Consider the following 22,209-nt stretch of genomic DNA (forward strand, 5'->3'; position numbering starts at 1 on the left):
GAATAAACATTAAGAGCCTGTTTTGGAGCAAACCGAGATCTACATGTAAATCACTTCTTACCATTTCCTAAGTGTATGAACACACTCAAGTCATTTGTTTTCTGAGAATAATTTAATTTTGCTAGAAATTGAGATTCATAAACATATATCTAGCGAGAGATGAATCTGTGTATTTGTAAAGTTAATGGATTACTATCAACATGATTAAAAAGATAACTAGCAAAATATCCCAGTTTTGGAATTTTACTCTGATAACAAGATGAATAATGGCTAGAAAGAGTTGAAACTAATAGAGGAGGGAAACTAATATGTTAATCTAGGTAAGAATCCTTTAAATGAAGCAGAAGTAGTTTTTTTTTTAAAGGAAAGGATATGAAAATGAGAATTGGTAGCATCAAAACTTGATAAACCAATAGAAGATATACCAACAGGAATTTTTTTTTCAAATAATTAAAACTTTTGATAGATTCTATTTTAGTTCTCTGTGTTCAATCATTCCCATTAAAGTGCTTTGATGTAAATTTTCAAGAGCCTCTTGTTAAAATGCTTTTCCTTGTCTTTTGATTTTGGATTTCGTCACCTATACTGATTTTACTAATAGAACAAGCATCTATTAGCTGTCTTACAGATCTGTCTTACAAACAGGATTTATTTTGTCAGTTCATTAGACTTAGGAATAGGTTGAAAAACACCTGGAAGAGGTTACAGTAGAGCCCCATCTGTGTATAGCAATACTCTAATTAGCTTGGTATTGGTGAGTGAATCCAATTCAGTCTGTTAATCCTAAAATTCAGAAAAACCAGTTCCATGATTTTGGCCAAATTTAAGCAAGCTTTTATTAAAATTTTAAGTACTAACCAAGATGGAATTTGGTCAGGACCATAACCTGGAAACATTCCAGTTGTGTGGCCTCCAGACACATGTTGGCGCAGCTTATATGGACAAAACCCATAGGCCACAGTGCTTTCCCATGAGGATTTGTTATTTTCCAAGAACTATACTTTCCAGAATTCCAGTAAATTGCTTGGTCCTTGGGTGGGTGTTACTTTTTCAAGAACTATAACTCCCAGAATCCCAGGAAGCTACCTGGTCTTTGGGACTTACAGATTAATTTTGGGTCTAACAACTCTAGTCAAGAGCAGGTTTTTTTCAACCAGTCCACAAGTTTAAGATAAATAATGTTACATTTGTTTTAAATTTCTGAATTTTAAGGTTGAATAAATAAGTATCGGATACAAATGTATCTATTTTGTAGAAAAATGTTTTAAGACATTCAGTTTGGGTCTAATTTTTCATATCATAGGTAACTGTGGATAAACAAGATAGTAGTTTTTTAAACCAACAGGAAGTCTGTTTTCATTATTGATTTTATAGAGCTATTCAGTATGAATAAGTATTTAACTCCAAGATTAAGGCTATGAAATAATCTGTTATCCCTGTAATTGTTACTAGGACACAAAATTTTCTCCCAGTATGAGATTGTGATCAAACTGACTTTTTTTTTAAACAGTGTTTAAGGCATAATATCCATTGGATTTAAGTAAAGAAACAACAAAATGTTCCAATTCTGAAGGGATTCACCTGTTAACACAGGAAGTCCTATTCTCTGTACCTAATTTATTTTTATCATTTAAAACGAATACAAAACTTCAAACATATATAAAAGAGATAATAGTATTAAGTCCCTGTGTCAGATTCACAGCTTTAACAATTCATAATTCTTGGGCAGTTCTCATTCTTTTCTAATATGCCTTCAGATTATTTTCTAGCACATATGTAGCACCATGCAATTTTATTCACAGACATTTCAGTGTAAAAGTTGGAATCACCTTTGTTTTCTAGACAAGTATACATTAGTATTGTATACTTAAAATTAGCATTTTATATTTATTTATGTTGTATGTAGGCAAAAGTTTCTGTCCCATCAGACATTCTCTCGTCCTACAATTTGTGTGTGTGTGTGTGTGTGTGTATATATATATATATACATAATGCATGTGTATGTGCTTACCGTGGTGTGCTGTAGAGGTCAAAGTTGACAATTTTGTGGAGTCAATTCTGTCCTTTTATCTTTATAAGGGTTCTGAAGATAGAACTCAATTTCTAGACTTCCACAAAAGACCTTTATCTACTAAGCCATTTTGCTAATCTCATATTTTCTTAATATCATCAGATATCCAATAAATATTCAAAATTTCCCAAGCTTCCCTGTTTTGTTTGTCTTCCTGAATATCATGTATACCAGAGCAGTCTTGAATTCTAACTTAAGATGAATTCATGAATATTGGAAGTATAGCTGTGCTTTATCCCAGTATGTTCATTGAGTCTAGGGATCAAACCCAGGGCTTCCTGCCTACAGATTAAACTTATGGCTTTATAGTTCCTAGGTAATCACTGTACCACCTGACCCATTTCCTGAGCCCATGGTTTTAGTATTGCCTTGTTAGGCATTATTATATTTGACTTATTACCATTTTTCTTCCTCACCTGAAGTTCTTCCTCTATTTTTTTTAATTGTTATTGTGTAAACTCAGAGCCATGAAGTTGCTAGGCAGTTGTGAAGTGATGGAGCGAATCCCCCAGCCTCTGTTATGTCCCTTAATTGTTTTTAGATCTGGGTTCTTTTTTCTTACTACTTTCCTGCAGTTGTTTGTTTTTGAAGGGACCTGTGTGGGCACAAGACATTCCAAGACCAAGTTTTCAGTACAGAGATTTGCCCCAGAGAGACAAAGGGTAGGGAATAAGAGACAACAACAAGAGATAGAGGACAAGGGAGAAGGGGGGGGGGTAAGGATATTTGTCACTGAAGGGACAAAGGACTGCTTCAGGATAGAGAGGAGACAGGCATCACCACATTTACCCTTTTTTGTCTAAAATAATAAAAGAAGGTTATAACTAATATAAGAAAAACTATATACAATAAGCACAGTAAGTATATACAATATATACAGTCAAGAATTACCTTAGCAATGTCCAGTCCATTAACATTTGACAGATTCAGAGAAAATACTCCATTATTTATCCTATTTCAGTGAGTCCAAAGTGTTGTACCTAATTCACGTTTTATTCTAACTTTTATCACCAATCAAAAATATTTTTCAAGTCTTTCAATCTTATACACTTTACACCTCTTCAGTGAGTAACAAGGAAAACTATAACTATCAAATCTTCAAGTCCCTCAAAGATCTAAGAAGGAAATAATATTAATTGAGAAAGCAGAAAATGCAAACAAGTGACTTCAAAAAAAAATTGTGACAAATGACAGAAACAGCTGGCTGCCTGGACAGTCACCCACAATTTCTCTGCAACATTGGGGCATCTGTTTTTGGCCTACAGGCCTAGCATATCTGACAAACTCATCTGTGAAGCAAGATTTTCTAAAGGACCTTACTACCTTGTCTTGGCAAGGATCAGCAGTCCTTTTGTGTTGTGCTTGTCCATTTTGGACAGCATACTTATCAGCAGTTGATGTAAGGGCATTTTCTTGCTCACTGGCAAACTTTTGCCACAAAGAAAGTAAACTCCATATAGAGTTTCTTCAATGCTCATCATTTCTTTGAAGTAGATTGGTACTGACAAGAGCAGGCATGTCTCATTATCATAAAAAAGAAAAAATCTGTTATTGAAACATCTTAAATGCTATATTCTGTAGATCTCTGAAGTGTTTGAAGATGACCTGTCTATCTAAAATATATATCTATTTGACCATGAAAACATACCTGACATGACTACAAGTTTGATTGTAATGACTAACTACTAACTTTCATTTCTTTATATCCTAATTAGTTGGTAATAATAACTTTCAAGGACTAGCAATTTGCATTGCATTATTAAATGAACTGTATAGGTAAAATACCATGAATATGATTAGAAATATATGTACGGTATTTTCTAACAATCAATCTCAAATTTGTATCAATATACATAATTTGTATATAATATACAAAAATCTAATCCAATGTAAACTATTTAAAACTTGTAGTTGCTTTCTAAAAGTAGATTCCATAATCTACTTTTTTATCTTTCCATATCCATATCCTCTCTTTTTCTTTTCTGAGTAAATAATATTTTAAAAAATATTTAAAAATATTTAAAAAATATTTAAAAAAATTCAATAATCTACCCTTTTATCCTATTATTTCTATATCTTTTTTTTCAGAATAGATTCAATAATCCACCCCCTTTTAAAAAAAAAATACAAGAACCCTGAATCTAATCTCCTTTGTGTAGCTTTTTCCTGACCATTAACAATTAATAACTTGTAACCAACCATCCTAAACAATGACAATTATTCATAACCCATTGAATGACCAAAAACCACCCACCCCACCTCTTCGGAATGTGGGTGTCCTGTTCTTAAATTTACTTCCTGTTGTCTGGGGGTGACAGCATCTTTAGGGGATCCTGAAAAGAAAATATTTTAGGGTTATTTGTCAAGTCCTGGGAGAGGTAGCTGTATCATTTGTTGTCCAATCTCTGCATAATGGGAAAGTGCAGGGCTTGTCTCAAGTAGTCTGTGAGGCTGGATCATCTCAGCTAGTCATCTCGAAATTGTCCTGAGCAGTTTGTAGTCCAAAGCTGATCTTTGGGTGGTTGTTGCTGGAGGGCTTCTCTCCAGGTTCCCCAAGCCCCGCAGTCCCACAATCTATGTATACAATAATCACTCAGACACTTATATTACTTATGAACTGTATGGCCATGGCAGGCTTCTTGTTAACTGTTCTTATATCTTAAATTAACCCATTTCTATAAATCTATACCTTGCCACGTGGCTGGTGGCTTACCGGCGTCTTTACAAGCTGCTTCTCCTGGTGGTGGCTGCAATGTCTCTCCCCCCTTCTTCCTTTTTCCCCAGTTCTCCTCTCTCTTTGTCCCGCCTATACTTCCTGCCTGGTCACTGGCCATCAGTGTTTTATTTATATAGAGTGATATCCACAGCAGGTGGTGCTTGACAGCTTAGTGGTATTATCATTGTCTGGATGGAATCATTATTGTGGGGCCCCATCATCTTCTTAGAGACTTCAAAGTCACTGTTAGGTGTGGTCATGGTTCACTGCAGAAAATTTTTAGTGCCTACTCTGTGGCTTGGGGCAATATCAATTGTATCTGTGGCAGAATCGTGTCTCATACTCAGTCCCAAGTTTGCAATACAGCAGCTTCCATTTTTCTTCACCAAGATATTCTTTGATTTCAAATCTCTGTGAGCAATATATGGCTTTCCTTGGGTACCAGCAATGTCCATGTGAAGATGGTCACTACTGCTCCCCTTGGACAGCGAGTTTGATCATCCCTTTCACTATAACAGTGTTATCTATTCAAGTAATCTAAAAGGGATCCATGCTACTGGTTATCTGACACCAGCCACAGCTGAGTCCATGTGCCATTGTCTTTTTTGTCTGCTGCTATAAATCCTAGGATGTTTTCATGGTGTAACAGCACAGTCTGATAAGTCTCTGCCTCTTAGAACCATGAACGTTCTTCCCTAGAACAGAGTATCTTCACAGCAACTTCTTCTCCCCACCACTTGCCTTGCCAAACTTCTCCAAACTGACCTTTGCCAATGCTTTCTTGTAACATGATGGTCCTGGCAATTGTTATCTAAACAAGTAATGGTTAGCCCTTTGTCCCTGGTAGCAGCATCTCTGCTGCCACCAATACAATTAGAAGCAGCCAGCAACTTGGAGCAGCCGCCATCACCTCCATGGTCCTGCCAACACCATTTGTGGCCCGGCACAGCCCTGGCCACAGCTCCTCCTCAGCAAGCCTCCCAGGTTAGCCTCGAACTCGGGATTCTCCTGCCTCTGCCTCCTTCAGCATGAACCACCACAATCGGCTGCATACAGGTTGGGCCTGAGCTGGGGACTGCAAGACCATAAACAAGCGGCTTTTTCATGAATTCCTGCCACAAGCGTTGGGTGCCAAATGTAACAACAATCTTAAAAGGTCTTATTAATAAATAAATAAAACCCAGAGCCAAATATTGAGGTGAAAGCAGAGAAACAGAACAAGCCAGTGATGTTCTTACCTCTATAAAATCCTCAACCTCAAGAAAGATGAGTTCCTGTTTCCTCACACCTTATATACCTTTCTGTGCCCAGACATCACTTCCTGGGATTAAAGTTCTGTGTGCTTCCTAAGCAAAAGCATAAGATCTCAAGTGCTAGCATTAAAGATATGTTCCACCACTTCCTGGATCTGTTTCTCTCATGTAGCTTGTTGTGGCCTTGAACTCATAAAGATCCAGATGGATCTCTGCCTCCCGAATGATAGGATTAAAGGTGTGTGCCATCACTGCCTGACTTCTATGTCTAATTTACTGTCTAGCTCTGGCCTCCTATCTCCAGGTAAGTTTGTTAGGGTATACAATATATCACTATAAGAAGCAAACTTTATTCCAGAAAAATACAAAGAAAAAATAAAAAATCACCAAGGGGTACAAAAACCTTATCAGCTATCTGAGACTACAGCCAGTGTTAGGGATTTCTGAGGCTATGGCAATGGAGGCAGGTTCTGCCCCCCTTTTTATAGTAAAGGGGGAAAGCGTCAGGCATGGGATGCAAGCTAGGAGTCACATAGAAACAACTATTAAAAGTTACCTTTCGTTCTAGCAGTTATTGGCTATAAGGGGCAAGTAGGGTAAAAGTTAACCCCTGGCTGTTGACAGAGGAGCCGGATGTAAAGTAGAGCGACATTGTTCACAGTTAACCTTTAGAGCTGATGACTGTCAGCTTTTTTTTTTTAAAGTTTACAATTTTATATTTCATATCCACCTTGAGTTACAACCAGAATCAAACCTTTGATTCTTTTAGGTTTAAATATGAGCCAGATTATAATCCTGAATGACTTATATAAAAAGTAATAATTTTTAGGCCATATAATAACCTCTTTGGTTCTGTATGAAAAAAGTTGTATCTTATCTTACTGAAAAATTGTTTTAATTAAATCTAGCTCTTCAGTAATAGGTTACTAAAAGGGTAGACCAGAGATGAGAAAATAGTAACAAGACAGCATAGTTTGGAATCAAGAGTTCTTGAACAAGCTGATGGCTTATACCAAGCAACTTTATGAAGTACAGCATTTGTAATACATAGTTTTCAGGGGGAAATGAGACAGAATCAGCAGAAAGTATCATACAGTGGGATGAAATCCAGCAGGAAGCTAACCAAGCAAAGTTACACAAAGAGAACATGGGTTATCAGAAGGGCATCACAGACTGAGTGGTCTTGGGACTGATAGCCATGGCCCTTTAGGGGGAAACAGTTGACCTCTCAGGATCTGAAGTCCCAGTTCTCCCAAGGCCCCGGCCACAAGCCATTTCTGGCCTTGCCAAGCATATGTTCTTTTTCCCATATATTAGGTCTTTGTATGTGTTGTAGGGGTTTCCTCCCTGACCAAGCTATTACTGGCTTTGCCAAGCATGTTCCTGGTTTTAGACATGAAACTACATTCCTTTTCCATACATCGGGGTCTCAGGAAAATCCTTGGATTGACCTGCCTCTCATCATAGAATGATCAAACAATTCTAGCCAAGTAATCTTCCCAAAACATTTAGAAGGAATGACTTAAATAGAAACTTGAATTCTCCTGTTCTTTACAATATCATTCAACCATTATTTTCAGAAGAATAAACAAGTATGATTTAGACATAAATGCAATAAAATTCAGCCATAAAAGTAAAATAAAATTCTGCTACATACTGCTATACTATATGAACCTTGAACACATTCTGCTCAGTGAAATAGGTAAATTCATGGAAATTGGAACTATATTTGAGACAGGATGAGGAGAAATAACAGGATCACATTGTCTTGATTACTCTAGTTTCAGAAGAAACAAAGTACAACTCCCAAATATTTTTTCAGCATTGTTTGACTGTTCTGTATCTTTTAAGTTTCCATATGGATTTTATGATCCCTTCAATAGTTTTTGAACTAAATTTTTAATTCCAGCTGTTAATATACTTATGAGTCCTTTGACAAATTTTTATTCCAGAATTGACATATGGTATCAAATCAAGTCACCAAGCTTCTACACAATATAGGAGAGAATAGCCAGAGTAAGAAACATCCTACAGTATGGGAGAAAATATTGTCAACTTGTCATCTAACTGGGGATTATTCTTCAAAGTATATAATGAACTCAAAAATCAAAGAGCAAAAGAACAAATCCTCCAGTCAATACGTGGGCAAATAAACAGAAGACTGTAGTCTCAAAAGAAGAGTACAAATGTGAATAAATACAATAAAAAATGTTCAGTATTTTGCCATCAAAGAAATGCAAACCAAAACTAGAAGGAGAATCAGACTTTGGTGGCTCAAGTTTGTAATCTCATCTGACACAGGAAGATTGACAAAATTCAAGGCCAATGTGAGACCTTTTTTCAAAAAAACCAAAAACCAAATAAAAGTTATCTTGGTGTTTCATATTGACCTGGTTAGCGTGGCAATCATTAAGCTCTTGATAGGAGGGAAGGTAGAGAGAAAAATCTCACATTTTTTGGGACGTGAGTGAAGTGTGGAAAGGGTGCCTGTCAGAAAAGTTGGGGAGAGGTAGAGATGAATATGTTCAAATTACATTCATGAAGCTCTCAAAAAAGAAACCACAGTTAGAAAAGGTGCAGGAAACCGAGCACTTCAATAGCGTGGGTTGATTGTGTACTGGTGAAGCCTTGTGATTTAACTGGTTTAACTGGGTATGGTAGTATAAATGTAATTGGCCTCCATAAGCTTTTAGTGAGTGGTATTGTTAGGAGGTGCAGCCTTGTTCATGTAAGTGTGCCCTTGTTGGAGAAAGTGTGTCACTGTGGGGATTGGCTTTGAGGTCTTCTATGCTCAAGGTATGGCTGGTTCAGTTCACTTCCTGTTACCTGCAGATCAAGATGTAGGACTTTCAGCTCCTTCTCTAGTACCATGTGTGCCTGCACACCACCATGTTCTGCCATGATGGTAAACATCCTCAATTAAATGTTTTTCTTTATAAGAGTTGCCATGGCCATGATGTCTCTTCAAAGGAATAGAAACCCTAAGACACTGGTTATGTACCCAAAGGAATCATAGTCAACATATGATGGAGATAACACATTTGTTGTTGCACTATTCACAGTAGTTAAGTCATTGAACCTGTGTAGATGACATTCAGTAGATAAATGAATAGAAAATGCTGCATTTTCTAGAATAGAAAATGTACAAGTAATGGAAAATTGTTCATCCATAAAGAACAACAGAATTATGTCATTTGAAAGACAGTGGGTTAAACTGCAGATCATGTTCGAAAAAATGAGCTAAATTAAAAGACAAGTATTGTGTTTGCTGCCATACAGAATAAAGCAATAAGGCGTGAAAATAGAAGGGCTTTTTGCAAATAGGAAGTGAACCCAGGGAATGGGGGCACAGTAGCTAGTGGCTCAGCTAAGTATAGTAATTTTAATGGATGACAATTTCACAATGAAACCTAATATATATATATATATATGTATATATATATATGTATACATACATAAATAAATGTAAATATATGACAATGTCATGATGAAGCCCATTATTTTATATGGAGTTAATGCTCCAGTAAAAGGTTGTGAAAATTTTCTCACTTTTCATAATTGCTCCTGTAAATTCTAAGAATTAAATGATAAAATGAATTTAAACTCTGATACAATGATTTGCACATATTAAATGAATTCAAGTTGAGCATCTCTAATCTGAAATCCTGAGACCTGATATGCTATAAAATCTGAAATCTTTTGAACATCAACAAGATGTCTTAAGTGAAAATTCTACATAACTTCTTGCAGGCACAACAAAAATAGGTTAAGCAATTACCCAAGAGGTGTGTGTATAAAACACAGGGCCAGTTAGATGACACAGCAGGTGAGGGTATCTGCCACCAAGCTGACAACCCAAGTTTCACCTTGGAACCCGCATAGTAGAAGGATAAAAGTGACACTGGCAAGTTGTCTTTTGACCACTTTATGTCCCTTGGCCCATGGTGATGCACATCATCATAAATACATAAATGTACTTTTAATATTAATGGTTATTTAGAATTGGGTCCCATCTCTAAGTTATGTATATGGAATATCACAAAATCCAGAAATAGGAGATATGAAATACTTGTAGTTCTGAGTACTCCGGATAAGGGAGACTTCTGTACTACTTGTAGCATTGAAGGTATTATTATCAGTTTGAGTGTCAATGTATAATACTTTTTATATACTTATTTCAGCATTTATTCTTTCTTCATCAGTAAGATGGACAGTTTGTATAATAAAATCTGGAGTAAGTCATTTTGTGACCTGGTAAAGAAACTGATACTGATAACATCTTAAAACTAAGGGTATTTAGAATGTATCTGTGTTTAATTATGCCATGGAGATGAAATACCATTTTCAGAAGTTAGGTCAGAGGTCAAAAGCACTATTTTTGGTTGTATTCAGGAAGTAGGTAGAAAATAAGGGTAGTTTGAAATAAGTTTATTCTTAACCCCCCCCAAATAAGTTATTAGTTGCTTCCTTACATTTTCTGAATAGCTTTATCTATTTACTGAATATTTTCCTCCAGCATTTACACTCTATTTCCATTCTCCTTTCTTTCTTTTCTTTTCTTTTTTTTTTTTGTTTGTTTTGTTAGTTTTTGTGTGTGTGTTTGTTTTTGAGTATTTTTGGTTTTTTGAGACAGGGTTTCTATGTGTAACAGCCCTGAGTGTCCTGGAACTTACTTTGTAGACCAAAATGTAACAGCCATGTCATATCTGGCTTGCCTCACCTTCTTAATGGTCAAAACCATTCCATTTGTTTGAAGTTAGATAAATACTTATCTGGAAAGTTTCCTTCCTCCATCTTTATTGGAGCAGATTGAGGTATCTAAGATGTTTTTTAAGAGTGACCATGAGAAAAATGAATTGTTTCTATAAATAGGATTTAGGTTGATCATAGCATTGAAACTTTGTATTTTTCTTCCCTTATCAACCATTTTCACTATAGCATCTGAATTTTTTTATAACAAATTAGAACTGTTTCTGTACTCTATCCCATTTATGTAACAATTGTTGCATGTGTTAATTTTAATTGACTGTTTTAAGTATAATGAATTCTTAAAAAGAAAAAACTGTAAAATCTATTTTTATAATGATAATGTCTTTAAAGCTTTCTGTTTTGAAATTATTTAAATTAAAGTATCAGGGCTAAAACTATAACTCAGAATTGGTTTTCTCTTTCTCTTTGATAGTGTTAGACACTTTCATAACTTAGACTCTCTGTTTTTTTTTTTTTTTTAGTTTTATCTTACAATACAATTCAGTTCTACATATCAGCCACGAATTCCCTTATTTTCCCCACTCCCGCCCCACTTCCCTTCCCCCAAGCACCCCTTCCCCATTCCCACCTCCTCCAGGGCAAAGCCTCCCCTGAGGACTGAGATTAACCTGGTAGACTCAGTCCAGTCCCCTCCTCCCAGGCTGAGCCAAGCTACCCTGCATAAGCCCCAGGTTTCAAACAGCCAACTCATGCTGTGAGCACAGGACCTGGTCCCACTGCCTGGATGCCTCCCAAAGAGATCAAGCCAATCAACTGTCTCACCCATTCAGAGGGCCTGATCCAGTTGGGGACCCCTCAGCCATTGGTTCATAGTTCATGTGTTTCCATTTGTTTGGCTATTTGTCCCTGTGCTTTATCCAACCTTGGTCTCAACAATTCTCGCTCATATAAACCTTCCTCTTTCTCGCTAATTGGACTCCTGGAGCTCCACCCGGGGCCTAGCCATGGATCTCTGCTAGTGCTAGACACATTCATCTCTTAGACTCTTTGTTTTTAAAAAAAATTAAGCAAAATCAATATTGATTTATTAGTTGTGACAATTACACCACACGAGTATAATATGCTAATTATTGGGAAACTAGGAAATGTGCTTAGAGCAGGATATGTTAACTTTACTTTGTGTTCAATTTCCAGAAACACTATTTCAAGAAATCAAGTTTATTAATTAAGCAAATAAAAACAGGTTTGCTCTTGGTTCTTGATATATGTTGTGACAGAATCCAGCAATAAATGTGACAGCTTCAGCATTATTAAAACCATCAATAATGGAAGTTTAATTCAGAATAAAAATCCAATGTAATGTTTCCTCTTTGGGTAGTCATTTGTTGTCTGTCTCTTCTAAACTAAGAAATGGGAAAATGCAACAAAAATGTTTTTCCCCATGGCTACTGAGGTAGGTAGGTCTTGGGAGATTTCTGGTGGCACTCTAATGCTAATGGCATATATCATTCATATGTTTTTAACACTGTTGCTGGTTTTAAGACTATTTTCTTCTCCTAATTCCAGGTTGGGTGGGACTATATCAGCATACAAGATAGTACCAGATGAAATAGAAGAAATCAAGGTATAGTATAAAATTTTCATGCCTACCGAGGCTTAGCATTTTATTTAGGAGCTGAGGGCAAAATTGTTACCTCTTAAATGTCATTGAATCTATTGGTATGTTAAGATATTATTAAACTCCTAGTTACTCTACTCAAGTTAAAAATACATGCATATTACAGAATCACCATCAAATTTTATCTACTGTTTGCAATGCAGTTCTGGGGAAAAAGTTAAGTAAAATATATTTTAAAAAACCTTCCCATGTCATTTATTGAAAATGTAAGACATAGTTTTATAGTATAGACATTAGTATATATAATGGATTATCATTTTAATATTCCTCTCCCTGTAAGTCTTTACTAGTCTTGTGGTTGATATATAAAAGTCTCAATCTATAATGCTTAATTTGATTGAACTTTTCAATATCAACTTCAATAAGTTGAAAATTTTATAATTAATCTTTAACTTCCTTATTAATTTTAAGTAATTTAAACTCATTATTATGTGAGAAACTATTAGTTTCAATATGTTACCTCATACTATATGCTCTCTCCAGGAAATAATGCTATACATTTGTTCTAGCATTAAAAAGAAAAAGAGGGGCCGGGATGTAGCTCAGTTTGGAGAGTGCTTGCTTAGCATGCACAAAGCTCTGAATCTAATCTCTAGAAACCACATAAAACAGATATGGTGATTGAGGCAAGCCTGTAATCCCAGCAGTTGGCAATCAAGAGTCAAAAGGGCCATCACAAGTTTGGGGCCAGCATGGTCTACACATCAGATTCTTAGCAACCAGACTGTATAACGAGATCTGGAGTCTCTCAAGGAAGAGAAAAGACAAATTTAGCTGTGTGTAATGGTTGCAGGCCTTTAATCTCAGAACCCGAGAGGCAGAAGCAGGAGGATCTCTGTGAGTTTTAGACCATCCTGGTCTTCAAAGTGAGTTCCAGGACAGCCAGTACTATTAACACAGAGAAACCCTATCTCAAAAAGCCAAAAGAAAAAAAGGAATTTCAAGAATATTAGGATTCATCAGATAAGTCAACCTAGATCAAGCAGAGAGAAGAACCCTATGATTGACATTAGGATTTGTAATCATCCGCAGTTAATTGAGATCATTCTAGTAAATAGAATCAACATGTAAAGTTCTATTAGGCAATAACATTAAGTGGCCTAAAGACATATATCCTAGAGCAGATATGCACTAGAAGCAATAGATTTGTATTTAACTAATTTACAGAAAAGTTGACTCTTCTTGTAAGGGGTTTTAAATTTTTCTGAAGGTTTTATTTTGTTTTGTCTGATTTTAGAATTATGAATTGTATTAGGAGATTCCTTAGAGCATATGACATGTAACTGAATGGAGTTGAGCATTGAGGCATAAAAATGTTTTCAAATGTATTGGTGGAATAACTCTTAAAACTTTCTGTTGTTGTTGTTTTCTTTCGTTTTTTGATAACTGCTTTCTCTGAGTAATAGCCCTGACTGTTCTGGAACTTTCTCTATATGCCAGGGCTGGCCTTGAATTCACAGAGATCCACCTGCCTCTGCCTCCTTGATGTTAGGATTAAAGTCATGCGTGACTACCATCCAGCTGAGTGTCAAGTAATCTGAAATTATCAAATGTATATGATGTAGCTTAAGTTTGATATGCTACTTGTAATGTACCATGTACAAATAAATATACATATTTTATTGCATATTTTTAGTCTTAAAATGTCAATTAATGAAACCTAACTCAATTTTGTCAGTTGTAATATATTCATAATGTTTAAACATCAGAAACCATTATTTACTTCATCTATTGCTTATGAATTAATTGCTCCAGACTATATTACAATAAATTTGTCAGTTTTCAAAAGTATTGTTGCTGAAAACACTTCTAAAACCAGCAAAAATGAAGTAACCTAAGTCCTCCAAAGTCTTCCTTTTAGCAGGAATCTAAAGATTGGTAGAAAATATGGAAAAATAGAAAACCTCAAAAAATTGGAAAGAGAAGAGCAAATGATCTAAGTACAACAGGATATAAGAAGTGATATAGCCATTAATTCCCTGTTTTGCCTTATCTTCCATGTAGTCTGGTCTTCAGTATGTTCTGGACAGGGTGTTAAAGAATACTTCAACCTGGAATAACTAACAGACACAGACAAAAGGCTTGTATGGATTCTCGCACATAAACCTTTTGTCTAGCTGGGAGAAAATGATCAGAGTTGTCTAAGAATATGAAAAACAGTTCAGCATTCTTCACTTAATTTTCAGTAAACATCAATTAAAAAAGTCAGTTAGTTAACCTTTAAAGAGGTTAGCAGAGCCAAGTGGAGATTTCATCTTCCATCTTCATCCCTCCATTTCTGTCCACAGTCATCCCATCCAAGACACCCATCCAGGGATAGTATGTCTGAATAAGACAGTGCAAGGTGAAGCTAGTCATTGTTATCTTACCTAGTTTAAAGGTTAAGCCGTCACTCCTTTGCCATATCAACAAGGCTGAAGACACCATACAGTGTCACTTAACCATTTTCGTTCCCTATTCTTGGTCTCAGCATCTGCCCCTATTTAAGATCAACAGTGAAATAAGGTGATACCCACTTTTACCAGGCAAGACTTTTTTGGGTCCAACAAGGAAAGTCAACCTCTCTACTTGCCAGTATGAATTAGTGCTTCTCTTTTGCCAGAGTGATATTGGTGTACCTAGCAAGATATTGAACACATATCTCCAAGTGATCCTCAAGCTGTTCCATTCATAACATTGGAGGTATTTACTAAAATACAGTATTCTCATGAAGTCTCAAATGCTGAGTGTATGATCTCTTTTTATACCAAGAACCAAGAAATAGTCATCAGAAAGCAGATCGAAAAATGTATCAAATGCTGAGATTATCTATTAAGAATTTTAAGATTGTGTCTGCTAGATATGACAGGAAATCCACTCGTGAAATCTCAAAAGTATCTCTGCCTAAATAAAACATGAACAATGTTACTAGTCAACATGCCAATGTGGATGGGGAGAGTCTCACCGAACCCCTCTCCTAAATGAAGAGCTATAGATAACTAGCACCTACTGAGAGGGGGAGAATTGATCTTTTGCAGGGATGAGCACCCTAATTGATTGTCTGGTACCAAGTGCTCAGCCCCAAAAGCATACACATACAGGCAATACTGTGTACATTCAGCAAGTTGTATTTATATATTTATTCATTTATACATACATACTTGACAATTTAAAAACCTATAAAATTTGAGAGGAAGTGGGGAAAACATGTAAGAGGTTAGAGGGTAGAGAGAAAGAGGGAAAATTATACAGCAATATTTTTAATAAATAATAAAAGAAAAATTTTTAAAGAAAATTTAAACTATCCTAAAAATGCTCCAATACATGTATATGAATCCTGTTCACAACAAATTGGATATCTTGTGAAAGTGAAAAAATTTCAAAAAAATCCAAATAGAAAGTATAAACCTGAAAGCTACAGATATAAAACATTACAAATGGAAAAGGGACCAGGCACTGAATTTGGAAAAAGAGCTAAGTTCCCAATAATGGAACAGCCCTTCTTGTATACTTTGACAGAAACTAAAGCTGTCCAAGCGTCTGTGTCCAGAAAGGCAAGATAGAATCCCGTTTTGGACAAAGGTTCAATCTCTCAAACCTTCGTGTTCAGCTTACTTTTTCTTTTACCAAGATCAGCTTGTGTAAAACTTTAATCTTCAGCACTGGTGTCTTTTTTTACATAGAAGGTTTCTCATCTATTCCTGCCATTGTGGTAGTCTGTTTCATAACAGTACAAGGTAAAGGTTTCCTTGCAAGTTCTCAGTACTCTGGGAAGACTATTACAATCGCTCAGAGTGAATTTCCATTCTATGAAACATTTGTACATTACCTTGAAATCTGCTTAGTCCACAGCCAGTTGTTTTAGTTGACTTCCTGACTTGGCACACCTGGCATGTTCTTATCAGACTGTAGTTCTCATTCAAACCACTAATTTCTTCCCTCCAATTGGATGGAGAGGGAATACCTTTTGATTCTGTTTGTTGTGCCTTATAGTCCAGTAGTGGTACTTCTTTTCCAGCTATGCTTCTCGTGTGCAAAGCAGAACAGCCAGATGTAGCACAAAATAATTCACAAAGGCTACCAAGCTTGAAGAATCATGGTGCATGAGCACATTTGATTTTTCTTTTTTTTCTGCAGTTGATTTGCAGCTTTTAAGATGCTGTTTGCTCCAAAGTGGGTTGTTGTGGTTTATTATTGTGCTCCTTGCATTAATTCCCTTCTGGGTTCCAGGACTGCTGTTCCTCACTTAACTCTTTGATTTCTCTCCCTCTCCTGTTTGTTCACACTGTGTTTCCTACTTGAATTGTATTTTTAAAATATGACATTTAAAATTATGTTGACTTCTTTGTAAAACATATAACTTTTGCAAATCGAGCATATATTTTTAAATAGTACAAAAGGGGAGATATCCAAAGTATGTGAAAGGACAGCTCATAGATTTTATTTACTTAATTTTTAGTTAGTAATCTGCATTTCACATGTACTATTTTTATAATGTAGGGAGATGTCACTAAATCATTCAATCTAATAGTTTGAAGAGTAAAAAATGTAATTGAAATAATAAGTTGCTTCAGTAATATATAAGTGATTCATTTCCTGCATGTACACGATGGGCATATACAATATATATTTGTTTATTTTGTGTGTGTATGTGTATGCCACAATGCACGTGTGGAAATCAGTGTGGAGATCACAACTTGCCAGAGTCAGTTCTCCTCTTCTACCATATGGGCTCAGAGATTGAACTCAGACTGGCAGGGTTGATGGCAAGTATCCTTACCCACTGAGGAGTCTTGCTTGCTCATACACATTTTTAATGTAAAGAAACAGAATCATGGTGAGCATGGTAGTGCTTACTGTTATAGAGAGTGGTAGGCTACTCTTTAATCGGGTTTCTCTGTCTTCAGGATTCCCAGAGTGTCTGAGTAATTATGGAGGACCATTTTTTCAGTTGCAAAGCCATAATAAATGACTTTCAGAATATTTTTGAAAGATGATATAAATGACAACATTTTCTTTGATTAATAATTATTTCAAAGTGTTTCTATTTTCTTAAGCATTCTATATATTCTATCTGCTTTTTCATCTTTTTTTGGTTTTGTTTTTTTTAATTCCAGTTCTTCAAACGGCACTAGATATTATTTAGAAGTTTCATGTTCCTAATTGCCAACTAAAACCCCCTATTTTCAGGCTGGCATTTAAATCCTTTCATCTTAACCATGGTCATCTCTAATTTTCAGGGCATATTTATCGCTGTTGAACCCCCCTGCTCCCCTCTGCCTGGTACTGGTCTCACTCTACCTTGAACACCCTTACATTTTTCTGCAGTGTCCCATGTTTTAGTATTTGACCCTAAAAACAAACATAGTTTGTACAATTACCTCTGTGATCCTAGTTGTCAAGTGCTGACCTGCTCATCCTCGAAGAAGTCCCTGCCTTTTTCCGTGACCTCTCTTTCACAGATTCTGATGGTAGTTCCCATCCCTTGTTTCTTACTGTGCCTTTATTTTTACCTAGTGCCTTTTCTCCTGGCTTGCTAGCAAACAGGAAATCCACTGCTCTGTACCTGAAGATGTTTTTTATGAGCACAGCCTATTTGCTTATTACTTTTCACTTGCCCATTCTTTGTCAGTCTTTGTTTGTCTTTCAGCTTCCTGATTTCTTGCTTCTGATGAAAGAGATGCATTGCCTTCTCTTTACTGTTATCAACTGCTTAAGAAGCAACGGGCTCTAAGATCCTGAATGATATTTTCTAAACTGAGGTCTAAAGTGTGTATATTTACTTTGTACCTAGGAATGACTTTTGTTCTGATGGATTGTTGCTTTGCTTTCAAATTGTGTATTTAAAATATTAGTTTGAATTGAAGAGCAAACAAAAGAAATATAATCTAGACAGCATTTTCTAAGCCCATAAATGAAAAAGTATGTATAGTTCATATATCAAAAAATTTCTCACGTTTGATTTCATGCCTGTTTATTCATATTTGTCCATGTTCAGAAATTCATAATGTTGTTTAATACATTTGTAAATAAACACTATACACAGATATGGACTAAATATCCCCATGGTTCAGGAAAAAAAAATGTGTAAAGGAAGGAAGTGGCATATTTTTTCAAATACTGCAAAGAAGAGCTTTCCATCACAAATTCCGTGTGTCTAAATATGCTGTAGGAATGAATAGGGAATATAGATATATTTAAATAAAAGAAAATTAAAATTCTTTTATTATATAGCTTTCTTTGAAAGAATAGCTACATACATTCTCCAGAGAAAAGAAAATAACAACAAAAGGCTTAAAACTTCAGGAAGAAAAAAACTGTTGAATGGGTAAAGTAGACTCATGGATCTTTTAAAGCCATATATGAAGCTGAAACAAATGGAAGGTCATATGATTTGATATTCCTTATAAGTAGAATAAATATTTAGTGCATTTGTATTTAAAATATAGAAATACATAATTACCTAAATAGAAGTAAGTTTTCTACATGTCACTGAAAATGGTACATTGTTAACATGGTACACTGAAAATTACATTTGTATGTAGCAGTATCCAGAGAACCCACTAGGAAAAATGTACGAGATAACATATTCAAAGTATTACAAATAGAGATGGAAATCTGATAAAGGCTTAAGTGAACAATAGTAAGGCAATGAAGAAATAGTATTCAAACAGAAAGTTAATAACACAGCATCAATTTTAAACTTTAAGATAGAAACAATTACCTCATATATAGAGTAATCCATATATGGCCATAATTAAAAGTTGTAGCTAGAGTTTTCCTGTCTTGCCCACAGTCAGGACAAATCTCTGTCACCTGCCAGTCCCACAGACACTCAGACCCAACCAAGTAAACACAGAGACTTATATTGCTTACAAACTGTATGGCCATGGCAGGATTCTTGCTAACTGTTCTTATAGCTTAAATTAATCTATTTCTATAAATCTATACCTTGCCATGTGGCTCGTGGCTTACCGGCATCTTCACATGCTGTTTGTCATGGCAGCAGCTGGCAGTGTCTCCCTCCACCTTCCTGCTTTCTCTGTTCTCCTCTCTGTTAGTCCCGCCTGTACTTCCTGCTTGGCCACTGGCCAATCAGTGTTTTATTTATTTATTGACCAATCAGAGCAATTTGACATACAGACCATCCATCTCACAGCAAAAAGTAGTGTGATACAATGAACATTTTCTTGATGATTTCATTAATGAAGAAAGTCATTTTAAAAACAATTATATAGGTATAAACTGAAAGGAAAAAATATATACTATATAAACATTCATTTAAGGCAAGGCAAGCCAGAATGAATATGTGAGCATTTGCCCAAATTGTCTTCAAAGAAATTACTGAAGTCAAAATTGACATTCTGTTACGTAGAAGGCTTAACCTAGTAGAAAAACATTAGAGTTGAAAATTATATGCATCAAAAATGGACATATAAATTATTGAAGTAAAATTAAACAATACACTTTCTTTTTAAGCATTCACAATCATTTTATAAGACCATACATAGTGTCACAAGACATATCACAATCAACATTAAAAAATACACAGTGTATGTCCTTAGATCCTAATAGAATCAACATAGAACTAATAACAAAAATGAAGAATGATGTCAACATGTGGGAATTACAAGACACTGTTTTAAATAATTCATAGATCAAAGGAAATTTTAGATAATCATAATAGCAAAATGAAAATGAAAATACAATTATAAGTTATGAAATCTGTAAGGTAACTAAAGAGGACTGAGAGGACAACTTATGAGTTTTGTTTTATCTATGCTCGTATGTATTTGCCATGGGTGAGAATATTTTTGTTTGAGACAAAGTCTCACTAAGTTATCAAGGCTAGCTTTATACTGGAGATTCTCCTGACTCAGCCGTTCTAGTAGCTGGGATGTCTATCCTGTGCCACTCACTCACCTACCTTTGTGAGGACAATCTATAATCCTAAATGCTTACATAAAAAAAGAAGAAATAGGCTGGAGAGATGTCACAGCAGTTCATAAAATGTACCACTCTTGCAAAGACCTGGATTTGGTTCAAAGCACTCACATGGTATCCAACAACCATATATGTCTCTAGTTCCATATATATAACTCTGTACATAGAACTCTAGTAGATCTGCAACTTCTTTTAGCTTCCTCAGGCACCAGGTAAACATGTGATCCAGATACATAATGCAGGCAAAGCACTCATGCGCTTAAAAAAATAAAAATCTTTTTTTAAAAAATAATTTCTCATCAGTAGTCCAAGTTCCTCTATAGAAACCATAAAAATAGTGAACAAAATATATTCAAAGAAGCGGGGCGGTAGTGGCGCACACCTTTAATCCCAGCACTCGGGAGGCAGAGGCAGGCGGATCTCTGTGAGTTTGAGGCCTGCCTGGACTACAGAGTGAGTTCCAGGAAGGGCTTCAAAGCTACACAGAGAAACCCTGTCTCAAAAAGACAAACAAACAAAGAAAGCAAAAGAAGTAATGAGTTAAAAACTGAAAACAGTAGAGAAATAGCCATGAAATAAATGCTTGTTTCTTAAAAATCTTGCTAGCATTGATGGCAAAGATAGACAGAAAAGGCATAATTACCATTCTCAAGAATAAAATAAGGATTAGCGAAACAGATTCTAATTCTTTTAAATTAACAAATAGAGAATATTGTGAAAACCTTCTGGCCACAAGTTAGGTTTGTAATAAACAGACCAATTTTTCAAAACTCACATCTTCCAAAATTAAACAACATGAACTATGAAGGTGATAGTTTGTACTCCTTTGGGTGCTAAATAAATAAAATTATTGACAAAAAAGTTGAGCATGATAGCAAGTCTAAAATGCAGTGATCATAAAGCAAATTCAGAAAAATCATTAACTTGAGACCAGTCTGTGCTACATAGTTAAGATCTAAGCTGACTTGTGCTTCATAGAAAGAACATGTCTTCAAACATCTTAAAACAAACAAACAAAAAAAGAAATCTTTATCCCCAGATCATTGTATTAGACACTTTAGCAGAAGTATTAGGGTAATCATCATTAATTTTTATCTCTTCTCTCATAATTAGGGAATGTATCATTTTGTTTTTACTACTATAATGAAATACCTGATGTAAGCCACATTATATATTTAAAAAAATGATTAAGTGGCAGTTCATAGGTTGGGAAATATTATACCTACCTATATCAGTCTGAGTTTCTTGAAGATGCCATAATTGATGGTTCATGCTATTGTGTGAGTCTGTTATGAGAAAGCAATCTTATGTCAAAATAAGAAGCCAAAGGACAATTCAAGGTTTAGATTTTGTTGTTGTTAAGATTTATATATTTATTATGTACACAGTGTTCTGCTTGCATGTATGCCTGTATGCCAGAAGAGGGCACCAGATCTCATTACAGATGATTGTGAGCCACCATGTGGTTACTGGGAATTGAACTCAGGACCTCTGGAAGAGATGCCAGTGCTCTTAATCTCCGAGCCATTTCTCCAGCCCCTGAATGTGTTCTTATAACTTGCTTTCATGAAAAATAATTCACTATCCCCTAATAACTACTTTTATAAACAGTCATATAAGGACTTTTTACTGAGCACAATTTTTTTCATAATATATATTTTGATCATATTCTTCTGAGATCCTCCCCACCTCCCTGTGTACCCAGCTTTATATACTATCTCCCTACCTTCACTCTCCTCAACAACATCAACAAAAACAATAAAATAAAAAATAACAAAGCAAAAAGTGAATGTGCACACAAACACACAACCATGGAGTCTGTTTGTGTTGGTCAATACCACCTGGGCATGGGGCCTAC

At 35.5% G+C, this 22,209-nt stretch overlaps 1 protein-coding gene and 1 pseudogene across 14 annotated transcripts in view; one reads left to right on the plus strand and one right to left on the minus strand.

Moving 5' to 3' along the window:
- Positions 1–22,209, plus strand: part of Gphn (gephyrin) — a 410,602-nt gene that overhangs the window by 103,738 nt on the left and 284,655 nt on the right. For all 14 annotated transcript variants that reach the window (XM_028876083.2, XM_028876082.2, XM_028876085.2 and 11 more), the window contains exon 3: positions 12,317–12,374. In XM_028876083.2, the coding sequence (XP_028731916.1) occupies positions 12,317–12,374 (58 nt within the window). The remainder of the gene's footprint in view (positions 1–12,316; positions 12,375–22,209) is intronic.
- LOC114697732 lies at positions 15,823–16,469 on the minus strand (annotated as a pseudogene).

This window comes from Peromyscus leucopus, chromosome 14 (assembly GCF_004664715.2).
Source record: "Peromyscus leucopus breed LL Stock chromosome 14, UCI_PerLeu_2.1, whole genome shotgun sequence".
In the NCBI taxonomy this organism is placed as follows: domain Eukaryota; kingdom Metazoa; phylum Chordata; class Mammalia; order Rodentia; family Cricetidae; genus Peromyscus; species Peromyscus leucopus.